Source organism: Zootoca vivipara, chromosome 3 (genome assembly GCF_963506605.1).
Source record: "Zootoca vivipara chromosome 3, rZooViv1.1, whole genome shotgun sequence".
Taxonomy (NCBI): domain Eukaryota; kingdom Metazoa; phylum Chordata; class Lepidosauria; order Squamata; family Lacertidae; genus Zootoca; species Zootoca vivipara.
The window spans coordinates 90,825,350-90,847,106 of record NC_083278.1 but is presented as its reverse complement, the minus strand read 5'-3'; the positions used below and the strand labels follow the sequence as shown (position 1 = coordinate 90,847,106).

The 21,757-nt window shown below is 42.5% G+C and overlaps 1 protein-coding gene across 4 annotated transcripts; it reads right to left on the bottom strand.

The window, feature by feature from the left end:
- Positions 1 to 2,776: 2,776 nt before the first annotated feature.
- TAF1A (TATA-box binding protein associated factor, RNA polymerase I subunit A) lies at positions 2,777 to 20,868 on the bottom strand. 4 transcript variants are annotated; one of them, XM_035111395.2, is made up of 11 exons: positions 20,694 to 20,868; positions 19,403 to 19,490; positions 17,054 to 17,197; positions 15,234 to 15,403; positions 13,285 to 13,398; positions 11,318 to 11,516; positions 10,322 to 10,452; positions 8,614 to 8,772; positions 7,782 to 7,848; positions 7,560 to 7,683; positions 2,777 to 5,572 (listed from the first exon to the last, which is right to left on the bottom strand). In XM_035111395.2, the coding sequence occupies exons 3-11, from the start codon at positions 17,193 to 17,195 to the stop codon at positions 5,170 to 5,172; spliced, it is 1,509 nt and encodes a 502-aa protein (XP_034967286.2). In that variant the 5' UTR covers positions 17,196 to 17,197; positions 19,403 to 19,490; positions 20,694 to 20,868; the 3' UTR covers positions 2,777 to 5,169. The 4 variants fall into 4 exon arrangements, with proteins under 4 accessions (XP_034967286.2, XP_034967284.2, XP_034967285.2 ...); XM_035111399.2 differs by lacking the exons at positions 19,403 to 19,490; positions 20,694 to 20,868 and adding an exon at positions 20,292 to 20,687 and having other exon boundaries at positions 2,785 to 4,108; positions 5,412 to 5,572; XM_035111393.2 differs by lacking the exons at positions 19,403 to 19,490; positions 20,694 to 20,868 and adding an exon at positions 20,292 to 20,687.
- Positions 20,869 to 21,757: the final 889 nt, after the last annotated feature.

Sequence of the window (21,757 nt, the reverse complement as noted above, 5' to 3'; positions counted from 1 at the left end):
GAAGTACTTAAACTGAAGCGTTCATAAACTGAAACATGGGTGTAATTGGTTCCGGAAGTCTGTTCATAAACTGAAGCGTTCATAAACTGAAGCGAACTTTCCCATTAAAAGTAATGGAAAGTGAATTAATCCGTTCCAGATGGGTCCGCGGCGTTCATAAACCGAAAATTCATAAACCGAGGTGTTCATAAACCGAGGTTCCACTGTACTTGAAATTAATCAAACTGAGATCACATTCTAAAGAAATTTAGGATTTTCCCTTTGCCGAATTACAAGCATGTGTTTTTTTTAAAAAAGGATTTGTTAATCAATCGTTAATATGCTTCCCACCACAAAAGCCTTGGGCTCTCAATTGTTTAATACGTTCATCCTGGCAATATTATTTTCCAATGACAATATTACAATAGACATCCTTTTTACAAACGAGTATATTAAGTGATTTATTAGACGCTACTTAGTAAATCCCACATTTTGACTTTTTTTTTGCCACCTTGGCATATATGTATACATACACACAGAGAGAGAGTATTTTTGTACTCTCCCAAAGCACTACTTTGTTACCCTAACTACATTCGGTGTTCAGAAACGAATGTAATTCATACATTCTGAATTACATTCAGAAACGAATGTAATTCATACATTCAGAAACGAATGTAATTCATAGAACTGGAGAGTCGGAAAGGACCACGAGGATCATCTAGTCCAACCCCCTGCAATGCAGGAATCTTTTTTGCCCAATGTGGGGCTCAAACCCACAACCCTGAGATTAAGAGTCTCATGCTCTACCAACTGAGCTATCCCAGCTCATAGCCTCATATTGAAGATCCTGTAAATATTTATGTCTAATTTGCTCTTACTGGTTTTGTTCCCTTTGACCAACAATACTTTTAAGACTCTGAACATGAGGCTGCTGGTAATCAAAAATGAACAGTTGCCAGAAAAACATGGCTAGGTTTGTTGCTTCAGGGGCAATCTAGCTTGAGTTGCTTCTACCCACCCTCCTTTCCTTCCTGACCTTTTTTTAAAATAAGCTGTACATTTTAGGAGAACATTGTGTTGGACTCCACTGTCAGATCTGAGCTTTGGCTCCTGGCTGTACCCCTTTACCTGCTGAGCATTGGTGTCTGTGCAAATATAAAGGTTAATGCTGGAAAGCTCTAGTAAATATGAACAAATGTAAAATTTGCTTCTCTACTCAGAGGCTTTCGAATTTAAAACTACGGTAGTACTTTTGGATACACTTCCACATACAGGTACAGTGCTTCCTTGATAGGTTGATGGCATGCACCTTTAAGAATGCTTGCTTTGGCTGCCAAATTGCAAAAGGCCACCGTGACCCCTGCTAAAATGTTGGCGAATGGTATTTCAAAAACAAAAAGCGTATCAACAGGTGGCAAGACTTGCAAAAGATCTGAGATTAGTGAAAACTTCAGCTAGGAAGCCTGGGAACAACTTTTACAATGCGGGTTCATCCAGTGCTGCAGATGAGAAAATACTGTCTTTTATTCTACACAAATGAACACAGGATGCTGACTTATACCAATTTTGTACATCTGGTCCACTATACTCTATGTGACTGGCATCAGAATGGATCCCAAGGGTCATCTAGTCTAACTGCCTGCAATGCAGGACAGGTGGCTATCCAACCTCTGCTTAGAAACATCCAATGAATGAAAGTCCACCACCTTCTGAGGGAGTTCGTTCCACTGTTGAACAGCTCTTACTGCCAGAAAGTTCTGGCGTTTAGGCAAAATCTCCTTTCTTGTAAATTTGAATCCATTGGTTCAGGTCTTGCTCTCCAGAGCAGGAGAAAACAAGCTTGCTCCATCTTCCATGTTACAGCCTTTGAGATGTGGGTGGGTGGGTTTCACATCCCTTGTTTCCTGAGCACCTTTTAACATGAGATGACAGGGATATACCTAGAACACAGAATGTTTCCTTCTACCAACTCAGAGCACTGATCCATCTAGCTCAGTATTATCTATGTTGACCGACAGTGGATCTTCAGGGCTTCAGACAGTGGACATCCCCAGGTGTATCTGCAGTTTCTCCATCGCTTATTTAGATGAATAGGATGTGCACAAATGTAAATAGTAATATTATGTAATTCAGTTCTCATTGTTGTAACTTGATGAAGTCAATAATATACTGCATTTGTCATTTAAAAGCACATTCCTCCAATGCTTTTTTGCATGGTGTTGTTGTTGTATTCCACCACTCTCTCACTCTCATCTTACTCTTCATCTGCTTAAAGTCCTAAGGCTGCTGTTTCCAAGGGCTCCACAAGATGTTTGCTGAGCATTCTTCCAAATTTGCTTACACAAATCTTACAGGGAGGTTATACAGTGCTTGCTCTTTATTAAGCATTTGTTTCCATGTATTTGCAGGGAAGTTATACAAGAGACATTCACGGAGCCATAACCACCGGGGGGGGGGGCGCTAGCCGGGGTTTTGGCCCCGGGTGAAGCCTCCAGGGGTTGCCATTGAGGCTCCCAGTGTGTGTGTGTGTGTGTGTGTGTGTGTGTGTGTGTGTGTACACACAAATGTGCAAGGGGGATGCCAAACCGCATCTTTGACCCAGGTAAAATAAAGCGTAGTTTCACCCCTGCACGTTCATCCTGATCGGTTTGCACAGGAGTTATACATTGTTCTGTCAATTGTTCTTTATCCCATACTTGTATTTCCCTATCAGTTACTAACCACAAAAAAATGTGTTTTTAAAGTGGATTTGTTGCACCAGAGCACTTTAATCCACTCTAAATGCACAAACCTGAATTTCCAGTTTGTGATCGAATCCTTCCTGCAAAGTAGTGAGAGTCTGAAGGCAACTGGAGTCTAGACATTCTCTGCAGGGTGCCTCTGCAAGCCACTCTCCCAAGTCAGACTTCTGATGAAGTCACAATTCAAGGCTGTGCCAAAGTGATGACCATGACCAGCAGGAAGGTGGGGGGGGGGGTTAATTAATCCATTCACAAGCTCCATCCTAAAGAAAGCATTTTATGTGTTTGAATGCATTGCCGCAGTGCACCATACTGCAAATACTGTAAATAGTTCTACTAGGTACAACATTCAGATTCCTGAGATTCTTAAGTTTTGTTTTCTTTTTGAAAAAGAACATGTTTCTAGCCCTTATGGTGTGAACGACTGGACTGAAAGGATGCGTCGTGAAATCCAAGAAGCCGCTGGTCTTGCAGAATGCAATGTCTAATAGGCATGCGGCAAAGCATTGGATTACCCAAGTCAGTTGTGCGTATTTGCTAAATGTTCACAATGTACACAAAAGTTGCTAAATGGACACAGCAGAATTAATTGCGTTACTCTGGCTTTCCCTGCCTCACCTAATGTATGTGTAGCCCAACCATGCATACTGACTTCAGGTCTGAACACCTTGCTACCTACCAAGTTAAGCACAGTTACCAGACACACACTGCAGTGTACCTGCTGCTGTCTCCATTTTTGTTACCCAAGGAGGGCAGAAATGCCTCCAAGTCAATTAGCACCAGAAAGCCTCCACCTCTCTCAAAAATGTGTTTAAATGTGCAAAGTGCATGCACACAGAGACATGTGTTAACAACAGACTTGGAGGCTGGTGTGGGCCTCTTTTAACTGCATGATGGGTGACTAAGAATTTCTAAGGGCAAACAATTCTACACTATTGTTATAGGATGCAGGGCAAGCTGTAGTCACAGCATGTCTGTATTATACATTGTCTGCTACAGATACACACACACAAGCACAATCAATTCAAGAAGATATTTCAAAGGTTTTTATATGGAGACTTTGAAAGATAAATGATAAAATGTGTTTCCCGTGAAGTTTTATTTTAGCAATGACTCAAAGTGGAATTCCTTTGGAAAGATTTATTATAAAACTGGAACTTCGTTTTTTAAAAAATGGTTGTCAATTATCTACAAGGCTATGTACAATCTGGAAAAAATATATAGTTCCAAAAAGAAAAGAAAAGGGATTTCACCTCTAAAAGTAATCAAATATCAGACAATCTTCAAACTGATCCAGCTGTGTTTTTTCACAAATTTCTTCAATGGTTTGAACTTTTTCTTATTGGCTTCACAACCTTGTCGCATGACGTATCTGAAATATTTGCAATCTAAACACACACAAAAGCGAAATAGCATTAGAATGAATGAATGAATGAATGAATGAATGAATGAATGGGATAAGACTAACTGGGGACAATCAGACCCTTAAGAACATGTTGTGATTATGGCATGGGGCTTCTGAAAGGATGGAGAAGGGGGAAAAACAAAACCCATTGAGCATCCAGAACCTTAGTACTCCACAAGTGTGAAAATCTCAATGTATAGGAAAATTATGGGTAAATTATCTCTTCAGTATCGTTGAGCAAATAATCAAGCAAAGTTAGCCTACACCTGGAAGTCACTTTGTTTAATGGCAAGGTCCCAATGTAGAAGCCTGATGAGGTTTGATGGCCATTTTCTAAAAACAATTAATGAGACCATTATTACAAGAGCTTTGAAGGTATAGAGTTTAAGATACTGACAAACAGCACTATTATTCTACAGACCATGCACTCATCTGCCATGTTAGATGTTTCTATTAGGGGGCCTGATGAGTGCTGGGTTTTGGACATGCAAAAGAAACTGCATCATCTTGCTTTGTTTGGGCTCAACTAATGCTGTAATGAGTAACCAGCAGTATGCATGGTATTCCCATCAGCAGCTAGAATTGCCTCTCTTCTGCATTGAAGGCCATGAAAATAACACATGTAAGAAGTAATACGAGGTTCATTAATTTCCCACGTTTTGTATGGTCTCTCAGCACCTCAAATTTCCTTCCTACAAAAGGGAGGAAGGAAATCCCACTGTAATAACTGATGCTTCAACTGGGCTAAAGGTGGAATGCTCTCTCGGGGCATCTACAGAGTTCCACCTCTTTCTTTCTTCGCATCGATCCTCAAAATCCATCTCTTCTTTGAAGCTTTTGGCTTAACACCACAGTCAGAGCTGAAAGAAAGCCTAAGAACTTTTAAGAACAGTTGCTTCTTCCTTTTGTTGTTTCTGCTTTAAAAGTTCTGGTGAACTTTAGATGCTAACTGCCTTGGTGCGAAAACCAATCACTTTTGCTTATGTTACTTGATACAGTTCTATGCACGAAATGGCAGTGTGGAGCAATAGATTTAGTGTTAGACTAGAAGCTGGGAGACCAGAGTTCAAATCCTCCCTCGCCATGAAGCTCAGTGGGCAACCTTGGGCCAGCCATATTTCTCAGTCTGACCCATCTCACAGGTCTGGTGCAAGGATAAAGGTGGTTGCAGTTGAGAGAAAAGGCAGAAGATACAAGATAAAGATTTATGCAATATACGCTTTGCCAGGATTCTAATTCTTGTATGTATACAGGAGACAGAACATATATTTTGGGGAGGCAGTTACCTTTTCCCATCAGCATTCCAGCCACCAGTACCTTTTCACAAGCGAGAGATTCATCTTCCTGCCAGTTTCTTTTTGCCAAGTAAAGGCCAAAATGAAAGGCTGGCCACCAGTCCTTTCGAGATGCCCACTTGTTTTTGAGCCAGTGAAGCTGCTTGTCAGAGCTGGGGGTGGGGAGAGGGAGGGGGAGAGAGGGAGAGAGAGAGAAGAGGGTGTATCTCAGTTAGATCTATGCTGAATGCTGATAGATTTCTGTACTACACCAGAACACAACTAAGCTAGGCTAGGATGTGTGTATTACTTATGCTTGGCTCTACCAAGCCGTGTCCACAGGCAATCTCATCATGGTCCAAACTTCCCTTTTTTGTTTGGAGTTTTAGGCTAGAAGTAGGCAGTGTAGAATTCTCCAGATGTTGTGGACGGCTGCTCCCATTGTCTCCGACTACTGTAGTCTGCTATGTTGGCTACCCCTATTTTATGGGCATGGAAGATTATACTTATGGTTATTTAACTCAGTGATATAAAAGGGCGCTTTACTAATATTCAAATGCCATCTCTTGTTTTTGGCTGAGCCCTTGCAGTGAAAACATGTTCAGTTTCCAGTTAATGTCCTAAATTCAAGAAGAATAACATGCAACCTGCTCTGCACATTTTTTATATAAATTGGTGCCACATGGAGTAAAAAAAAAAGACAGGTAGGCTACTTTTTTTTGTAGGCTAGTATCACCAGGCCGGGGCCACAACCGAAAAGGCCCTGGCTCTGGTTGAGGCCAGTCTAATCTCCCTGGGGCTCGGGAGCTTCAGGGTGTTATTTGTAGACCGTAAGGTCCTCTGTGGGGCATCCCAGGAGAGGCGGTCCTGTAGGTACGAGGGTCCTAGGCCGTATAGGGCTTTAAAGGTTAAAACCAGCACCTTAAACCTGACCCTGTACTCCACCGGGAGCCAGTGCAGCTGGTATAGCTCTGGATGAATGTGATCCCGCGGCGAAGCCCTGTAAGGAGTCTTTCTGCGGCATTCTGCACCCGCTGGAGTTTCTGGGTCAGTTTCAAGGGCAGCCCATGTAGAGTGAATTACAATAATCAAGCCTGGAGGTGACCATCGCATGGATCACAGTGGCAAGGTCAGGGCGAGAGAGATAAGGGACCAACTGCTCAGCTCGGCGGAGATGAAAAAATGCCGCCTTTGTTGTAGCTTTAACCTGCGCCTCCATAGAAAGGGAGGCGTCAAAGATTACAACCAAACTCTTGACAGAAGGCGCTGGTACCAGTTGCGCCCCCGCAAGGGATGGGAGTTGGTCCCCTAACCCCATATCGTCTTGACTGAGCCAAAGGACCTCTGTCTTCGAAGGATTTAACTTTAACCAGTTCCCACATAGCTGTCCAGCCACGGCTTCCAGACATCTGAACAGTGTGTCTGGGGCCAAGTCAGGGTGGCCGTCCATCAACAGATAAAGCTGGGTGTCGTCAGCATATTGATGACAGCCCAAACCAAAATTCTGGAGCAGCTGGACAAGCGGGCACATATAGATGTTAAAAACATCGGGGAGAGAATTGTGCCCTGCAGTACTCCACACACCAAGGAGTAGCGTGACAACAACTCCCCCCCCGCCCCCGCCCCCTGTCCCCGGCCAGAGAGGAACGAGCGCAGCCATTGAAGGACTGCGCCCCGAATCCCCACGTCGGCGAGATGGTGGTCTAGAAGTTCGTGGTTGACCATGTCGAAGGCTGCTGAAAGATCTAAAAGAATCAACAGCCCCAACGCGCCTCGATCCAGCTGCCTATGGAAGTCATCTGTTAGGGTGACCAGAGCCGCCTCGGTCCCATGACCAGAGCGAAAGCCGGTCTGGAATGGATCCAAAGCGGATGTTTCATCCAGGAATCTGCCAAGCTGAATGAACTAAATGAACTAAAAGATAGTATGAACTGAAAACAGCTTAAAAAATTAACTAACTATATCCCATTATAAAACTGGTGCAGTTTTGAATACCGGTAAAAGTGTCTAAAACCTTCCCCTGACGTATTTTTAAATATGTTGGGAAGTTTTTGAATGAGGGGGCAGTCAAATATCCGCAGGGCACCATCTGCAGTCTGCAGAGGTGCAGCCAAGCAAGAGATACATCACATGGGGCAGCTGATTTCACCATTCACCCACTTCTGCGATACTTCTACGATCTCCTTCGCCAAGCAGCTCCAGGCTTTGACATTCTCCTTCCACCCAGCAGAGTCCAAGGCTGCAAAAATAACTTCCAGACGTAGCTTCTGGTTTTTCCTTTTTTCTGAAATTAAGAGCGAATCACATTAAGGGGGAAGGGCAGGGAGGCAATCTGATCCTAATTCTGTGTATCTTAAAAGCACAATAATTTAAACGCCTTACTTGACTTTTTCAGCATGGCATAATATTCCAGCATCAGTTCGTGAGAAGGGACAAGCTCGTGCAAGATCTAAAAAGAAACAGACAAGACACTAAACATCCATCTTGAGACAAAGCTATGCACTTCCCTATCCCACCAGTTTCAATGGACAAATGATGAGCAGAGGCTTGTGACAAAGTTCACTATAGCAGGGGACAGGATTGGTCCAATAATTTCACTTTATAGCCCAAGTATACACAGGAACAAAGAATTTCTTCTGCAATTCTGCAACATCAAGTCTGAGGGGATGTGAAAATTGAATTTACAGCGTGCTTACAGGAAATCTCCATGTATGTGTGTATAATAAATAATTTTTAGAAGACATCTGAAGGCTTTTAATGTTTAATTGATTATTTTATTTTTCTGTTGGAAGCTACCCAGAGTGGCTGGGGAAACCCAGCCAGATGGGCGGGGTATAAATAATTGTTGTTGTTGTTATTAGAATAAATTTATTAACATTGTTCATAGGCTTTCCGGACACAGTGTACCTCAACCTCATGTCATAATGAGCCAGAGTTAATGGATTACTGTGACATTTTAAAATTTAATTACTTGTATATCTCACTTTCACTCCGAGAGCTCAAAGTGGCATACATGGTATTCCACCTCTCCAATTTCTCCTCACAACAATCCCTGTAAGGAGGGCTGGACTGAGAGACAGTGACTGGCTAAAGGTCACTCAGTGAGCTTCTTGACTGAGAAGGAAATTGAACTCTGGTCTCCCAGCTCCTAGTCCGACAGTCTAACCGCTACACAATGAAATGGTGACCATTAAATAAGGCCCAACTATAATACCTGGAGTGCAGACCTCTGAGTTTTCCTCGATTCACCCCTTCTCTTTAGGAACTGATATAAGAAGACATGTGCATTAGGGTTTGGAGGAAATTTGGAATTATATGCATATTCCCTCAACACTTCTCTTGCTTCTTCATACTCCTCATAATGTTCCAGCATCTGAGGAAACACACAAATGTACGGCTGATTATTTAAAGTTGGGGACCACATTTTCACCTTGAGGTACACAAAAGAGTGTTTTGCAACACGAAAGAAAAATCTTCTCAAGCGAACACAATACAGTCAACGATCAGGTGACTGAAATTATTTTTTAAAACAAATTTTGTACACCGCTTGATTGTCAGAAAAACAAAAAACACCTCTAAGCAGTTTACGAAAAGAAAAAAAAGCCATTTAAATCATTGATAAAGCACAGTTAAAATGAGGAATTTAAAAATATTCAAAAGATTAAAATCAACAGCAAGCAGCTAAAAAGAAATAAAGCATGTTTAACTTCAGCATGTCTGGATAGTCTTACCTAAACAAAAATGTTTTAAGCTGATGCTGGAAAGAGTACAATGAAGGTGCCTGTCTGATGTCAATACACAAGGAGTTCCAATGTTTAGGTGCTGCCACACAAAACTATCAATTTCTTACAAGTGTATGGAATTTTTGTGGCAACTGTAACCGTACCAGTTCCACAGACTGAAGAGGCTAGGTGGGTATACAGTCGTACCTTGGAATTCGAATGGCTTAGTTGCCAAATGTTTTGGCTCCCAAACGATCGAAAACCGGAAGTGACTGTTCCAGTTTTAGAACGTTATTTTGGAAGCCAAACGTCCAGCAGGGCTTCTGGTTGGCTGCAGGAGCTTCCTGCAGCCAATCAGAAGCCGCACCTTGGAAGTCCAATGTTTTGGAACTCGAACAGACTTCCGGAACGGATTCCATTCGACTTCCAAGGTACGTCTGTTATAGGGGTTGTAAACTGGTCCCAAGCTGTTAAGGGCTTCATATACTAATTGTAACCTCTTGAACTTGGCCTGGCAGCTGGGTGCAGACCTCTTGAGCAGAGGTGTCGTTTACTGACAAGGCCTCACTCCTGCCAGCAGCTGTGCTGCAGCGTTCTGCACTAACTGCAGCGTTCTGGGTCAAGCACAAGGGAAGCCCCACATAGAATACACTGCAATAATCCAATTTAATGGATCAGAAATAAAAGCTTTAGAATGAAAAGCAAAATCCAGGTGGGAACTTATGGCTGGATAATATATCTACCGGTACATCATGAAATGTGATTGGTTTGGTGCAGAGAGAGAGAGAGAGAGAGAGAGAGAGAGGAGAGAGAATAATTTGGATCAAATTGCCAAAGCATGGTTCCGTTATTGGGTTCAAGACTTGGGGCTGACAGGCTTTCTCCTCCTACAATTCCCTCGCTTCCTGATCCAAGCAAACCCCAGTTAGCCATTACATTTGAACTGGCGATCTATCTAGTATATTTTTAAAAGCCACATAAGCCACTGATCATCATCATATTTTATGACAGAGAATTCCCAAGACTCCCCAATGCTTTCTAGACACTTTTTCAGTGTCTTATTTTTACTAATTTCTATGAAAGACGTTTTTCGAGTATTCCCCAAGCTACAAAATCTTGAACAGCCAGCAATTACTTAGATCAAGATTTATTTATTCATTTATTTTAAAGGAGTAAGCTGGTTGTAAAGCATGCTCTTACATGCACATAACAGGTCACAAAAGGATCCCAAACTCCAGGAATTTTAATGATCTCCTTGAGGCTGACTTTAGCCTGCCGGTACAAGATGCCCATTTCCTGCTGAACAGAAGACACCGCGTAGCTGTCCTCATCTGCGAAAGACAAGGCATAATATAGCCTCTTATATAATTAAGCACAGTGATCTGCAACTCAGGTAAATCGTGACACTAATCTCACTTCCCAAGCACCCTAAAAATAAAAAATAAAAAGCTTTCTGAAAGAGAGGAACCAAATAAATTCACAACATGCCTTTCTGGTCCCAAAGGAGTCAAACAGAGGACTATTAAGCAGGGAAACTTAATGGGGTTTCCCATTGACAGGTGAGCAACCCCACCCACCTGTTAAGGCAACAAATGATGATTAAGCTTTATGTTTACCGCAAGCCAATGAATCCAATTAAACTTAATGGCAAAGGAGACTGAAACGAAAGCATCAGTCATGCTTTACTGAGAAAGCCACTCAGTTTGAGTTCCTGCGGTACAGATGCAATGATGATGAAGATCAAAAAAACTCTCAGCAACCTATTAAAAAAAACTAACCTTCTCCTGATGAGGAAGGCAGACTTAGCAACACAGTCCTAAGCATGTTTGTTCATAAGTTCCATCGAGTTCACTGGACTTACTGCCTAACAATTGCTTAATGCTGAAATCCTAAACACACTTCTGATTTAACTGTGACCACAGGACAGTTTAGTAGTCCAAATACCACTGACTGCTGCACTGTATAGTGTTATTTTGTGTGTTGTTTTTAGTTACTGTTTCATACTGACTATTCCTCTATTCAGTAATCTCTGCCGTGGGTGGGATACAAAACAGACAGACAATAAAAACATTAGGACTTAGGTGCATATTCAAAGTCTAGCATTAGTCTCATTCTATGCTTCCAATTTCAAGAGCTGAGCATAATAATCATGGCCATCTATGTCCTGCACCGATTTTCCCTGAGGCGCATACTCACCAAGCCCCAACATGTCCGTCTTCTTTTTCAACCACTTAGAATAGTCCAGCAGCCCCCTGTAACCTTGAATGAGTTTCAGTTCTTTGTTCTGAATGACTGTTTGTTCTCCGTACTTCCAGCTTTCTGCCAGGACCAGGTTCTGATAAGCCTCATCCTCAAACCCGTTGCAGAGGAGGTGGAAGGCATGCTCTAAAGAAACCTGCAACAATTTCAACCTAGATTACAATCCTCAGCAGCAGCAGCAGCAACGGCGGCTCTGAATAAAATGCTACAATGCAAACCCAATGGGCTCAGTCCTCCTACATCTGGAGGACTTTCAGTGAAAAATTTGGCAGCTTTGCAAGAGCAACAGGGACATGCCGTTTGAATGATGTTGGACTTGGAAATAAATGGGATGGGGGGCACTGTCAAACTGGCGATGCAATTAACATCAGCACACGCCATTCAAATCTTGGCAAATGCACTAACACTCATTGGATCCCAGTCAAGGTTCAAACTGGCTCAGTGGCAACCCAGTGGAACAGGGACTAAAGCTTCCGCACACCAAGAAAGAAAGAAAGAAAGAAAGAAAGAAAGAAAGAAAGAAAGAAAGAAAGAAAGAAAGAAAGAAAGAAAGAAAGAAAGAGAACTAGACTTCTGAATATAAACCAAAATGGAATTACTCCATTTACTGATACACAAAGCTTAACATAATTGTTTTTTTAAAAAAAAGTGCAAATGATATGAAATAGAATTATAAATGAGTGGAAAACTGAATATAAAGGAATTAATACAAAAGCAGGTAAATTTTTAGGAACTCCCAGTTTGAACTGTACAAGTATACAAATGGTACACATTTTTTCATGTACAGTGGTGCCTCGACTTACGAATTTAATCCGTTCCGAAGGCACCTTCGTAAGTCGAAAAACACCATTGGAAACGCGATTTCCCATAGGAATGCATTGAAAATGGAAAAATTCGTAACCCTATCTAAAAATTCGTAAGTCGAAAAATCCCTATCTAAAACCGCCACGGTTTTTTTCCGGATGTCGAGCGTGCGGCCATTACCCCCATTCGTAAGTTGAAAAATTTGGTTGTCGAGTCATTCGTAAGTCAAGGTACCACTGCACATGGGGCTAATTTACTGCAGATCATGGTGCAGAACTGCATATATACACAAACAAAAATAATAATATCCAGTTCAAAGGGTTGCATCTAGTGCTGCAGTGCCATGTGCACAAGAGACTTCCTTGTGCGCAATGGCACTTCCCCTTCCTCTCCTGCCATCTGCTGTGCCCCCTGCTCTGTGCTTCATATGGTTGGAGGACCAGATTTAGGCAAAGTGTGGGAGGAGGAGAGGAAGCAGAAATCACACATTCCAAGAGCATCGGATACAATCCAAAGTCGCATGAACTACATCAGCATTCATTGCTTTATTATTATTATTATTATTATTAGATTTATATACTGCCCTTCAGCCAAAGGCCTCAGGGCGGTTCACAGAATAAAATGCAGGATAAAAACAAGTAAATAATTAAAAGAAAATAGCAAAACAATAACTCTATTCTGTAATTAAGGATATGTTTTACCAAATAAACTTCTACTAGGAGTAATGGACATTGCTACAAATCCCCGCAACAAGAAACAGAAAGGGTGGGGAACCTCCGGCTCATGGGCCTAATCCTGCAGAGGCCCTAATTATATTTGTGAGACCATCTTCCTCAAACCATGCCCACCCGCCACACCCCTAAAGTCACATGAGATATCAGGTGAGAGGAAGGCAAAAAGCACAGCCAGCACATTGAATTACGTTCAAAATAAACCACTTTGAAACGCACTTCAAAGGAGTTGCCACCCAAAATCACTATGGTGAGCCAAAAAGTTCCCCATCCCTGCTATACGTGGAAGAATAGCAATAATAATGGTAATAATATTTTATATGAAAAATAAGTATTATGATCTTAAGGATCCTTTGAAACTCTCCTCACCTTTAAATATCCTTTTACTCCTAAATTTTTCATCTGATCTGCAAAGTGGTTCGTCTCATTAATATTGCTCCATGGATGCCGCTGCAAGATCTCAGTTCCTATTCTCCAGATCTCCTAGCACGGAGAACACACATTCAGAACACAGAAGCAAAATCAAACAACAGCTACAAAATGTGAACATAAGCATATCTTTGAAGTATATGGTCACTTACAACAGGCACAAAGAGCCCTTCTAATTGCATAATGCAAAAATGTGCAGCCATCATGACGCAGAATTAAAAAGCTCAACAAAACAGCCTAAATTGGGGATAGGCAACCTGTGGCCCTTGGTCTAATTTCATGTGGCCCCCAATGCTGTTTCAAAAGCCTTCTGCAAGCAATCAGCTTATATCTCTGGCAAGAGGGAAAGACAGAGAGGAAGAAGAGGAGTTTGGATTTGATATCCCACTTTATCACTACCCCAAGGAGTTTCAAAGCGGCTAAGATTCTCCTTTCCCTTCCTCCCCCACAACAAACACTCTGTGCGGTGAGTGGGGCTGAGAGACTTCAAAGAAGTGTGACTAGCCCAAGGTCACCCAGCAGCTGCATGTGGAGGAGTGGGGAATTGTAAGCTCAGTTGGTACAGCATGAGACTCTTTACCTACTTGGCTGGTCGTTCCCAGAGGCAGTGTTCTTTGGCCCCACTGAGCCTTCAATGTGGGGTTCCTGAAGGTTCACTATTACCCTTTATGCTGTTTAACATCTACATGAAACTACTGAGTGGGGTCATCCAGTATTTTGGAGCACATGGTCAGCAATACGCCGATGACATACAGCTCCTTTACATCTGCAGGTGAGGCAATGAAAGTTCTGGACTGTTGTCTTGCCTCACTAATGGATTGGATGAGAGCCAACAGACGGAAACTCAATCAACATTTCTCTTCAATCAGGTGTTTGGCTGATGGCTTTTAAAATGTGTTTGTGGGAGGGGCTTTTTCAGCTTGTCTTTGTTTTTTTTATTCTCATTTTGTATTTTTCTGTTGTGAACTGCCCTGGGATCTTTGGAAGAAGGGCGGTATACAAAACAAACAAACAAAAATAGATCACCCTTGTGGTCTGTTCCAACTCTACAATTCTATACAGTGGTACCTCTACTTACGAATAATTCTACTTGCGAATGTTTCTACTTACGAACGGAGCTCCGTCCGCCATCTTGGATGCAGTTTAGATAGGATTTTTTCTACTTACGAATTTTTAGATAGGGTTGCTTCGACTTACGATTCCCCCCCCAATGCATTCCTATGGGATTCGACTTACAATTTTTTCCGACTTACGAATGTGCGTTCGGAACGCATTAAATCCGTAAGTAGAGGTACCACTGTAATTGCAATTTTATGTTGTGAACCGCCCTCAGATCTACGGGTCTAGGGCGGTATACAAATTTCATAAATAATTATAATTATAATAAATCTATGAGATGGCAGAAAGGAGAAACCACTTTAGGTTTTGCCCTTTCCACCACTGGCATATACTTCAACAACAGGCTATCCCCAAGAGAATACAGTCATCAATAGAAGAAACACTGAAATAATGGGCTAATGCTGCCAATTTCTTCAAAAGTCCAATACAATACAAGCAGCACGCAAAGGCACAAGATTCAATCAAGTTTCAATCAAGTATTATTAGTACAAAAAGAGAACAATAAGAGAACCATATACAAATGCTGACACAGAAGCCAAAACCAAAAGTCAAGCAGATAGCATATGCAAATAAATACCAAAAGGCAAACCAGTCTTTATGGTCTTTGAGGCTCTGTAGCGGTCAGCAAAGTGGCAGCAGGTCAAACGAAGTGTCAATTGTTCTACCCTATTCCTAAACATATTACATGATGGAAGCATAGGACACAGGAATCACAGAGATCCTTTCTCATCTTTCCTGCTCAGAATCAGGGGGTTAGCTAGTCTACTTACTTCAGGAGCAGCCCGCAGTTTGTCTTTAGTGTAATGCTCCAACATTTCTACGTAGCTTATGATTAATTCTGCAGCCCTCTGCAACTGGCCTTGCAAAAGGGAATCCTGGATGCAGTTTAAACAACCTTCTTTTGCCTTCTGAAATTCCGAGTGCATTACAAACCTAGATGCTACAACACAAGAATAATTTTGGTAACAGACATGAGAATAATTTTGACGTGTTTCTAATGCGGTTATAGACTTAAATTGCAATTCAGAGGAAAACACAAAAGTCCATACATTCTTGGTTGCATTCTTGGATTCCATTCTTGGAATCAGTCCTGCATTTCATCTTTGGAACGTAAAATCCAATACCGTACTACTAAATTGTCTAACTTCCTTCATAGCTTCATGCAAACATACTGCAGCAACTGTTTCTCAACTTTTTTTTTTGCAATATATTGGTCTATTCTGTCGTATAAGCCATCTTCACTTAATACTCTGCATAATAATGTTCATTCCACATTTGTAAGGAATCAATCTTTCAGTGTGTTAACATCTATACACTGGAACGCTCTTTCCACCAACAATAGGCAAGTACCTTTGCTGTGCGTCCTGCTTTTGACACCACACCCAAACACCCAAAAAAGTTTAGGCAAGTCTACCCAGCTATATAGTGTTAGCATGCATTTTAGTATGTACTTCATAATCTGTATTTTGCTGGTTTATCTATATTTTTCTCTGCCTGCTGTTGCCAGCAGGAGCTCACATTTTGCCCCAGAGCAGGCAAGGGAGAAAGTGAGCAAGAGGACAGATGGACAAACAGGACAAGAGATGCAACAGCTGCTGCTCTGCTTGGTGCATTACAATGTCATGACTCTGCACACTGAGTTGCAGTGGGCGACTGCAAGATGCTAGAACGCCAACCTTCAGCTGCCAGTCTGAATGTCCAGAAATGTCATGGGATGGAGTGACCCTAGGGCTGTAACTGCATCAGAATATAGAGGTTAAGGACTGCATAACTGAATTTGGTTTGTAAGGGGAAAACTAGCATGTCAGGGCAAAAGCTGGACTAGAACCCATCTCCCTGACATGCTAGCTTTTCCACACGCAAAGAAGCATTTCATGTTCTTTTTAATGTGAGAGAGGCTCAAGCATGCCATCCACAAGCTACATTTGGAAGTGGCATAGAAAGAATACAGCATGTAATTCTCTGGAACGTACAGAATACAGTGGTACCTCGACTTATGAAGATGATCCGTTCCGCGGCCGTCTTCGCAAGTCGAGGTTTTCGGATGTCGAAGTGCCGCTTGTGCGCATGCGCGAAGCGCGATTTGGCGCTTCTGTGCATGTGCAGACTGGGTGTACGCGGCGAAAATACTTCCGGGGTTGTCGACTTCGGAAGATTAAAATACAATAATCTATTAAACATTAAAAGCTTCCCTAAACAGGGCTGCCTTCAGATGTCTTCTAAAATTCTGGTAGTTGTTTATTTCCTTGACATCTTATGGGAGGGTGTTCCACAGGGCAGGAGCCACTACCGAGAAGGCCCTCTGCCTGGTTCCCTGCAGCTTTGCTTCTCGCAGTAAGGGAACCGCCAGAAGACCCTCAGCGCTGGACCTCAGTGTCCGGGCAGAACAATGGGGGTGGAGACGCTCCTTCAGGTATACAGGACCGAGGCCATTTAGGGGTTTAAAGGTCAGCATGCTTCTGCCACCTACTGTGGACTGATAAATGAGCAAAAGGTCTTCCACCACTTTTGCTTCTTGATTCGTGTTGACAGTCCTATCATACCATGCAAAGCAATAAGGAATCTTACCAACCAGCAATCAAGAACTTACTTGTGTAGTGAAAACATCTCGGGAGTAAAGGTAAATAAATTCCTGGGGGGGAAGCTGTCGTTGTTGTGGCTGCCCGCACATCCTGTGTTTCTCCTTCCAAATTTACCTGCCCTCTTCTCCATTCTTCAACAAAAGTATCCATTTCTGTGAAAGGAAAGATGGGGAAATATATTTATGCTTGCAGGTCAGGCAAATCAAAATAAGAAACGAAGCAGGGGAAAAGAGACACTTTCAATGTCTTTAAAAACTGCTGTACAAGGAAGCATTAGTTTAGTTTTTTATTACTATTTTCCATTAAATATTGCCCCTTTACAGACATGAAATGGAAGCAGGGTGCCCAATACAAGGGGGAATAGAGAATCTTGCTGAAATTTCAGTCAACATTGCCATAGCTACAGTGATGTGAAGGTGAAAGTGTGCACCTTAGAAGAAGGTGGAGGGAGAGAGAGAGAGAGAGACAAATCAGGGCACTGCAGGGTTGGAAAAACCTTCAGTATTGCTCCCTACACCATTTGAATAAAATATTGTGGGAGCCCAGGTAAGCTCCGTCCCGCATAATCAATCACATGACACAGTGCGTGCACACCATTTGAATGGGAATGCCTATCAACTTTGTGGTGGGCTGGCCCCCTCAAATATTTTATTGTGGAGCCAAAGTTCAGACTTTTAAAGAAGAACAATCTGAGCGAGAGACTGCTAGTGTCCTTCTACCGTGGCTTGATAGAGAGCATTATTATATATTGTATTTGTGCTTGGTTTTCCACTTGTACAGAAATGGAGAGGAAGATGCTCCTGAAGGTCATAACCACAGCCAGAATTATTGGTCATCCCCTCCCATCTTTGGAAGATCTATACAGCTCCCGTTGCCTCAAAAAAGTAAAAAATATTTTACAGGGTCCATCTCATCCGGGATGTAGTCTTTTTGTACTACTGCCTTTGGGCAAGAGATATACAGTTGAACAATTAAATCAAGAACAAATAGACTAAAAAACAGTTTCTACCCAAAAGCTATAACCATCTTAAATACTGTAACTAAATAATTGACCTGAAGAGTTGTGTAGGTATGTGAATGTGTGGCTGAAAATGTTTTTTTTTTTGTTGTTTCTTGTTTTTTTGTGTTTATGGCATAGCATCCAATTTCATTGTAATTACACAATGACAATAAAGAAATCTAATCTAATCTAAAGCCCCTACAGCCCCTAGGAGTTGGCTCCTATGTCACCCATTTTTCAGAAGTGGGGCATGACAACAACTCATGTAGTCTTGCTCCTCTCAGTGTTTTGGATTGGGTTTAACCTTGGAGTTGTGCTTTATTCTTGCATTCATGTTGCTTTTGATTTTATGTTTTAGGCTGTATTAAAGTTAGTTTCTGAAGGAAATCAGCCCTGAGTGCTCACTGGAAGGACAGATCCTGAAGTTGAAGCTCCAATACTTTGACCACCTCATGAGAAGAGAAGACTCCCTGGAAAAGACCCTGATGTTGGGAAAGATTGAGGGCACAAGGAGAAGGGGACAACAGAGGACGAGATGGTTGGACAGTGTTCTCGAAGCTACCAACATGAGTCTGACCAAACTGCGGGAGGCAGTGGAAGACAGAAGTGCCTGACGTGCTCTGGTCCATGGGGTCACGTAGAGTCGGACACGACTAAATGACTAAACAACTGTTCGATTTCTGATAATTGGTTCTCATGGGAATCTGATTCTTGCTTCACACAATTAACTCAAGGCAGTGTCAATTTACTCTTGGCAGAAAGCCAAGGTCTGCCTGGCCTGGCAACAGCTCTCTCATTGGTTAACGACCAGCACTGAACTCTGTTATCTAGGAATGCTAGCACAGTTGTTTCTGGTGGGTGTTAGGAGTAGGAGTGCTGCGTATGGTTGGAGATAGAGTGAGTTAGGATTTATTTTGCTTTGCTTTGTATGCAGAAACTCTGGTTTTATTTTCTTTTAATAAATCCTGTAAATAGTTATTCTGCATCTAGCCGACTAGTCATTTCCACCTCAACTAGCTTCTGCGCTGTACAGAAAAACTCTGCTACGTTTGGGATAAAGCCACTAGAGCTATGCCTGACACTTCAAAATTCTAAGAACAACAACAACAAAGTTACTTTCATACTTACTGTATTTATTGTAAGCAGCTGAGAGAACTTTATAGCATGGGCCAGCATGCAAGCGTAACAAATAAACATTATACTGCACTGTAGAAGAGCAGGGGACTCATTTTTAATTAATGTGTTAACCCCACATATTAATTAAGTTATTAGGCTGTAATCCTACACACACTTACATGGGAGTGAGTCCCATTGAACTCAATGGGCCTTACTTCAGAATAAACATACACAGACTCACATCACACCATGAATAGGCAACGTAGTCAGCCAACTCCTGGTGAGGATACTTAACCTATTCCCTGGAGTCTTCTGTCACTCTACAGCCCCTGCAGAGGAGACACCACCACCCTGGAGTTTAGTGCCTGAAATGGATTGCAACTTTTGTATTGTTTCTTTCTAATGGGCCAATGCAGTGATTTCTTGAGTTTTCTATACTCCATGAAGCCACTAGGTGGCATCAGATAACTTAAGTTTCCCTAACATTTCCCATCCTGGTCTGCAAAAGTAACAGTGGCATAAACTTATAACAATTAGACAAAGCGCTAATTGTTTACGCTAAATGCTTTTTTCCCTCTCCCTTTTTTTTCTTCCTTTCCCTTCCTCATTCATCAGAAGTGAGAAAACCAATATTTTAATGCACCTGTGGCAAAATATAATCAGCAGGCTTCCAGACTTTCACTACTTTCAGGTGGGATACAATCATATATATACTGGCAAATTCAAGGTGAACAGTTAAAACTGCTTTGGAACTCTTGCTCAACAAACCCATTCTCCCCTGAAGTTTGGGCTTTTTGCAATGAGTAAAGTGACAAGAAAATGCACTGGGAACATAGCTGCCAAGTTCTCCCTTTTTTAAAGGGAAATTCCCTTATGCTGAATAGGCTTCCTCATGAGAAAAGGGAAAACTTGGCAGCTATGACTGGGAAATAGAGCTGGTGGTTGTTTTGACGTGATGCCCCCTAGCATCCCTTCCTAACAAATCAGGATGAATGTTCAACGAACAAGTGGCTGGAAATGACCAGTTACTAAGACTACAAACTGCTTTCTATTACATTTTGTTCCAGGACGGAAGTGCTGCCACCTAATCATAGCTACACTCACAAATGCTCGGTTCCTCCACTGCTTACCGTGGGAAGCCCTCATCCGCAGAACTCCAAAAGGATCCAAGTGCAATCTAGTCCACCTGCCTGTCTCCTCAGTAGGATCCAGGAAACTCTAAACTCCATATGATGATGATTATTTATACCCCGCCCATCTGGCTGGGTTTCCCACCATAAGCTTTCCGTAGCCCACGAAAGCTTATGCTGTAATGAACATATTAAGCCTCACAGGAGCCTTCACTGTTTTTCCTGCAACAAGAGGCTGCCAGAATTCTCTTCCTTTACTTGAGAAAAGTGAGGTGCCAATCTAACCCTTTCCTATCTCTATAGATATCGGCTGGCTACCACGTGCTGTCTCCCACGGTAATCTATTGGCTCCCAGATACAAGCGACGTGAGCTCCGAGAGGAGCCTACGCCGACCAACCTACCTGGATGCGGAGCTTCCTTTTATCTCTCGGTAACCTCTCCTTATAGGGCCCGGTCTCGCTCTTAACGGCAGGAGAAGCGCGCTCCCTACACGGGTATGGAATGTCTAAAAGGCCATTTTGAGTTACTTCCAGCACGCCGATACGTTCCTCGCCGCCATCTTTGACCATGGCATAACCCGACTTCCTGTTCGTACTACGTAACAGCCCCCCTCCTCCTCCTCCTTCGGGGATGGAGGCCGGAAAAGACTTCGCGGTTATATGCGCGTGCGCAAAGACTTTTGAGGTTTGGTGGTTGTTGCCACGCAGGGTAGACGCTGCTTGTGCTGGCGAGGTGCCTGAACCTCACTGGTCATCTCTAATGAAGAGCAGGATATAATTTAAAAGATGCAGAACTTTTTCGTTTTTCGAAGCTAAATTTTAGGTGACTAAAATTAAGCACAGAAGTTGCCAAACACCTGAGAGCGAACGAAAACTTGTCGTCTGAGCCCCACCAAGAAAGAAAACCCGCACAATTTCAACCAGAATGTAAAATGCTGTTTATAGGATTGTAGGGAAATATCCAGTGCTTTCCCCCTTTTTTGTAATGAATACCAGCACACTTCTCTCTTTCTTCCTCTCTTTGCTGCCATTGGTAGCTGTTTTGTGCTGGCAAGTACCGGCACCTCATTCCTTTACCGTATAAAGCCCTGTAAGTATCTACGGTATTTGGAAGTCAAGCTTTCTCATAGTATTGATTATGCCATAGGAAATACTAACTGCTCACTGTCATAGCCTTCTGTTTGACCTACAGTACAAAAAAGAGTGATTACAATCTTACATGCTGACTTGGAATTAAGACCCACTTAAATCAGTGAGCCATACATAGGACATAAAGGTAAAGGGACCCCTGACCATTAGGTCCAGTTGTGACCGACTCTGGGGTTGCGCGCTCATCTCGCATTATTGGCCGAGGGAGCCGGCGTATAGCTTCCAGGTCATGTGGCCAGCATGACAAAGCCGCTTCTGGCAAACCAGAGCAGCACATGGAAACGCCGTTTACCTTCCCGCTATAGCGGTTCCTATTT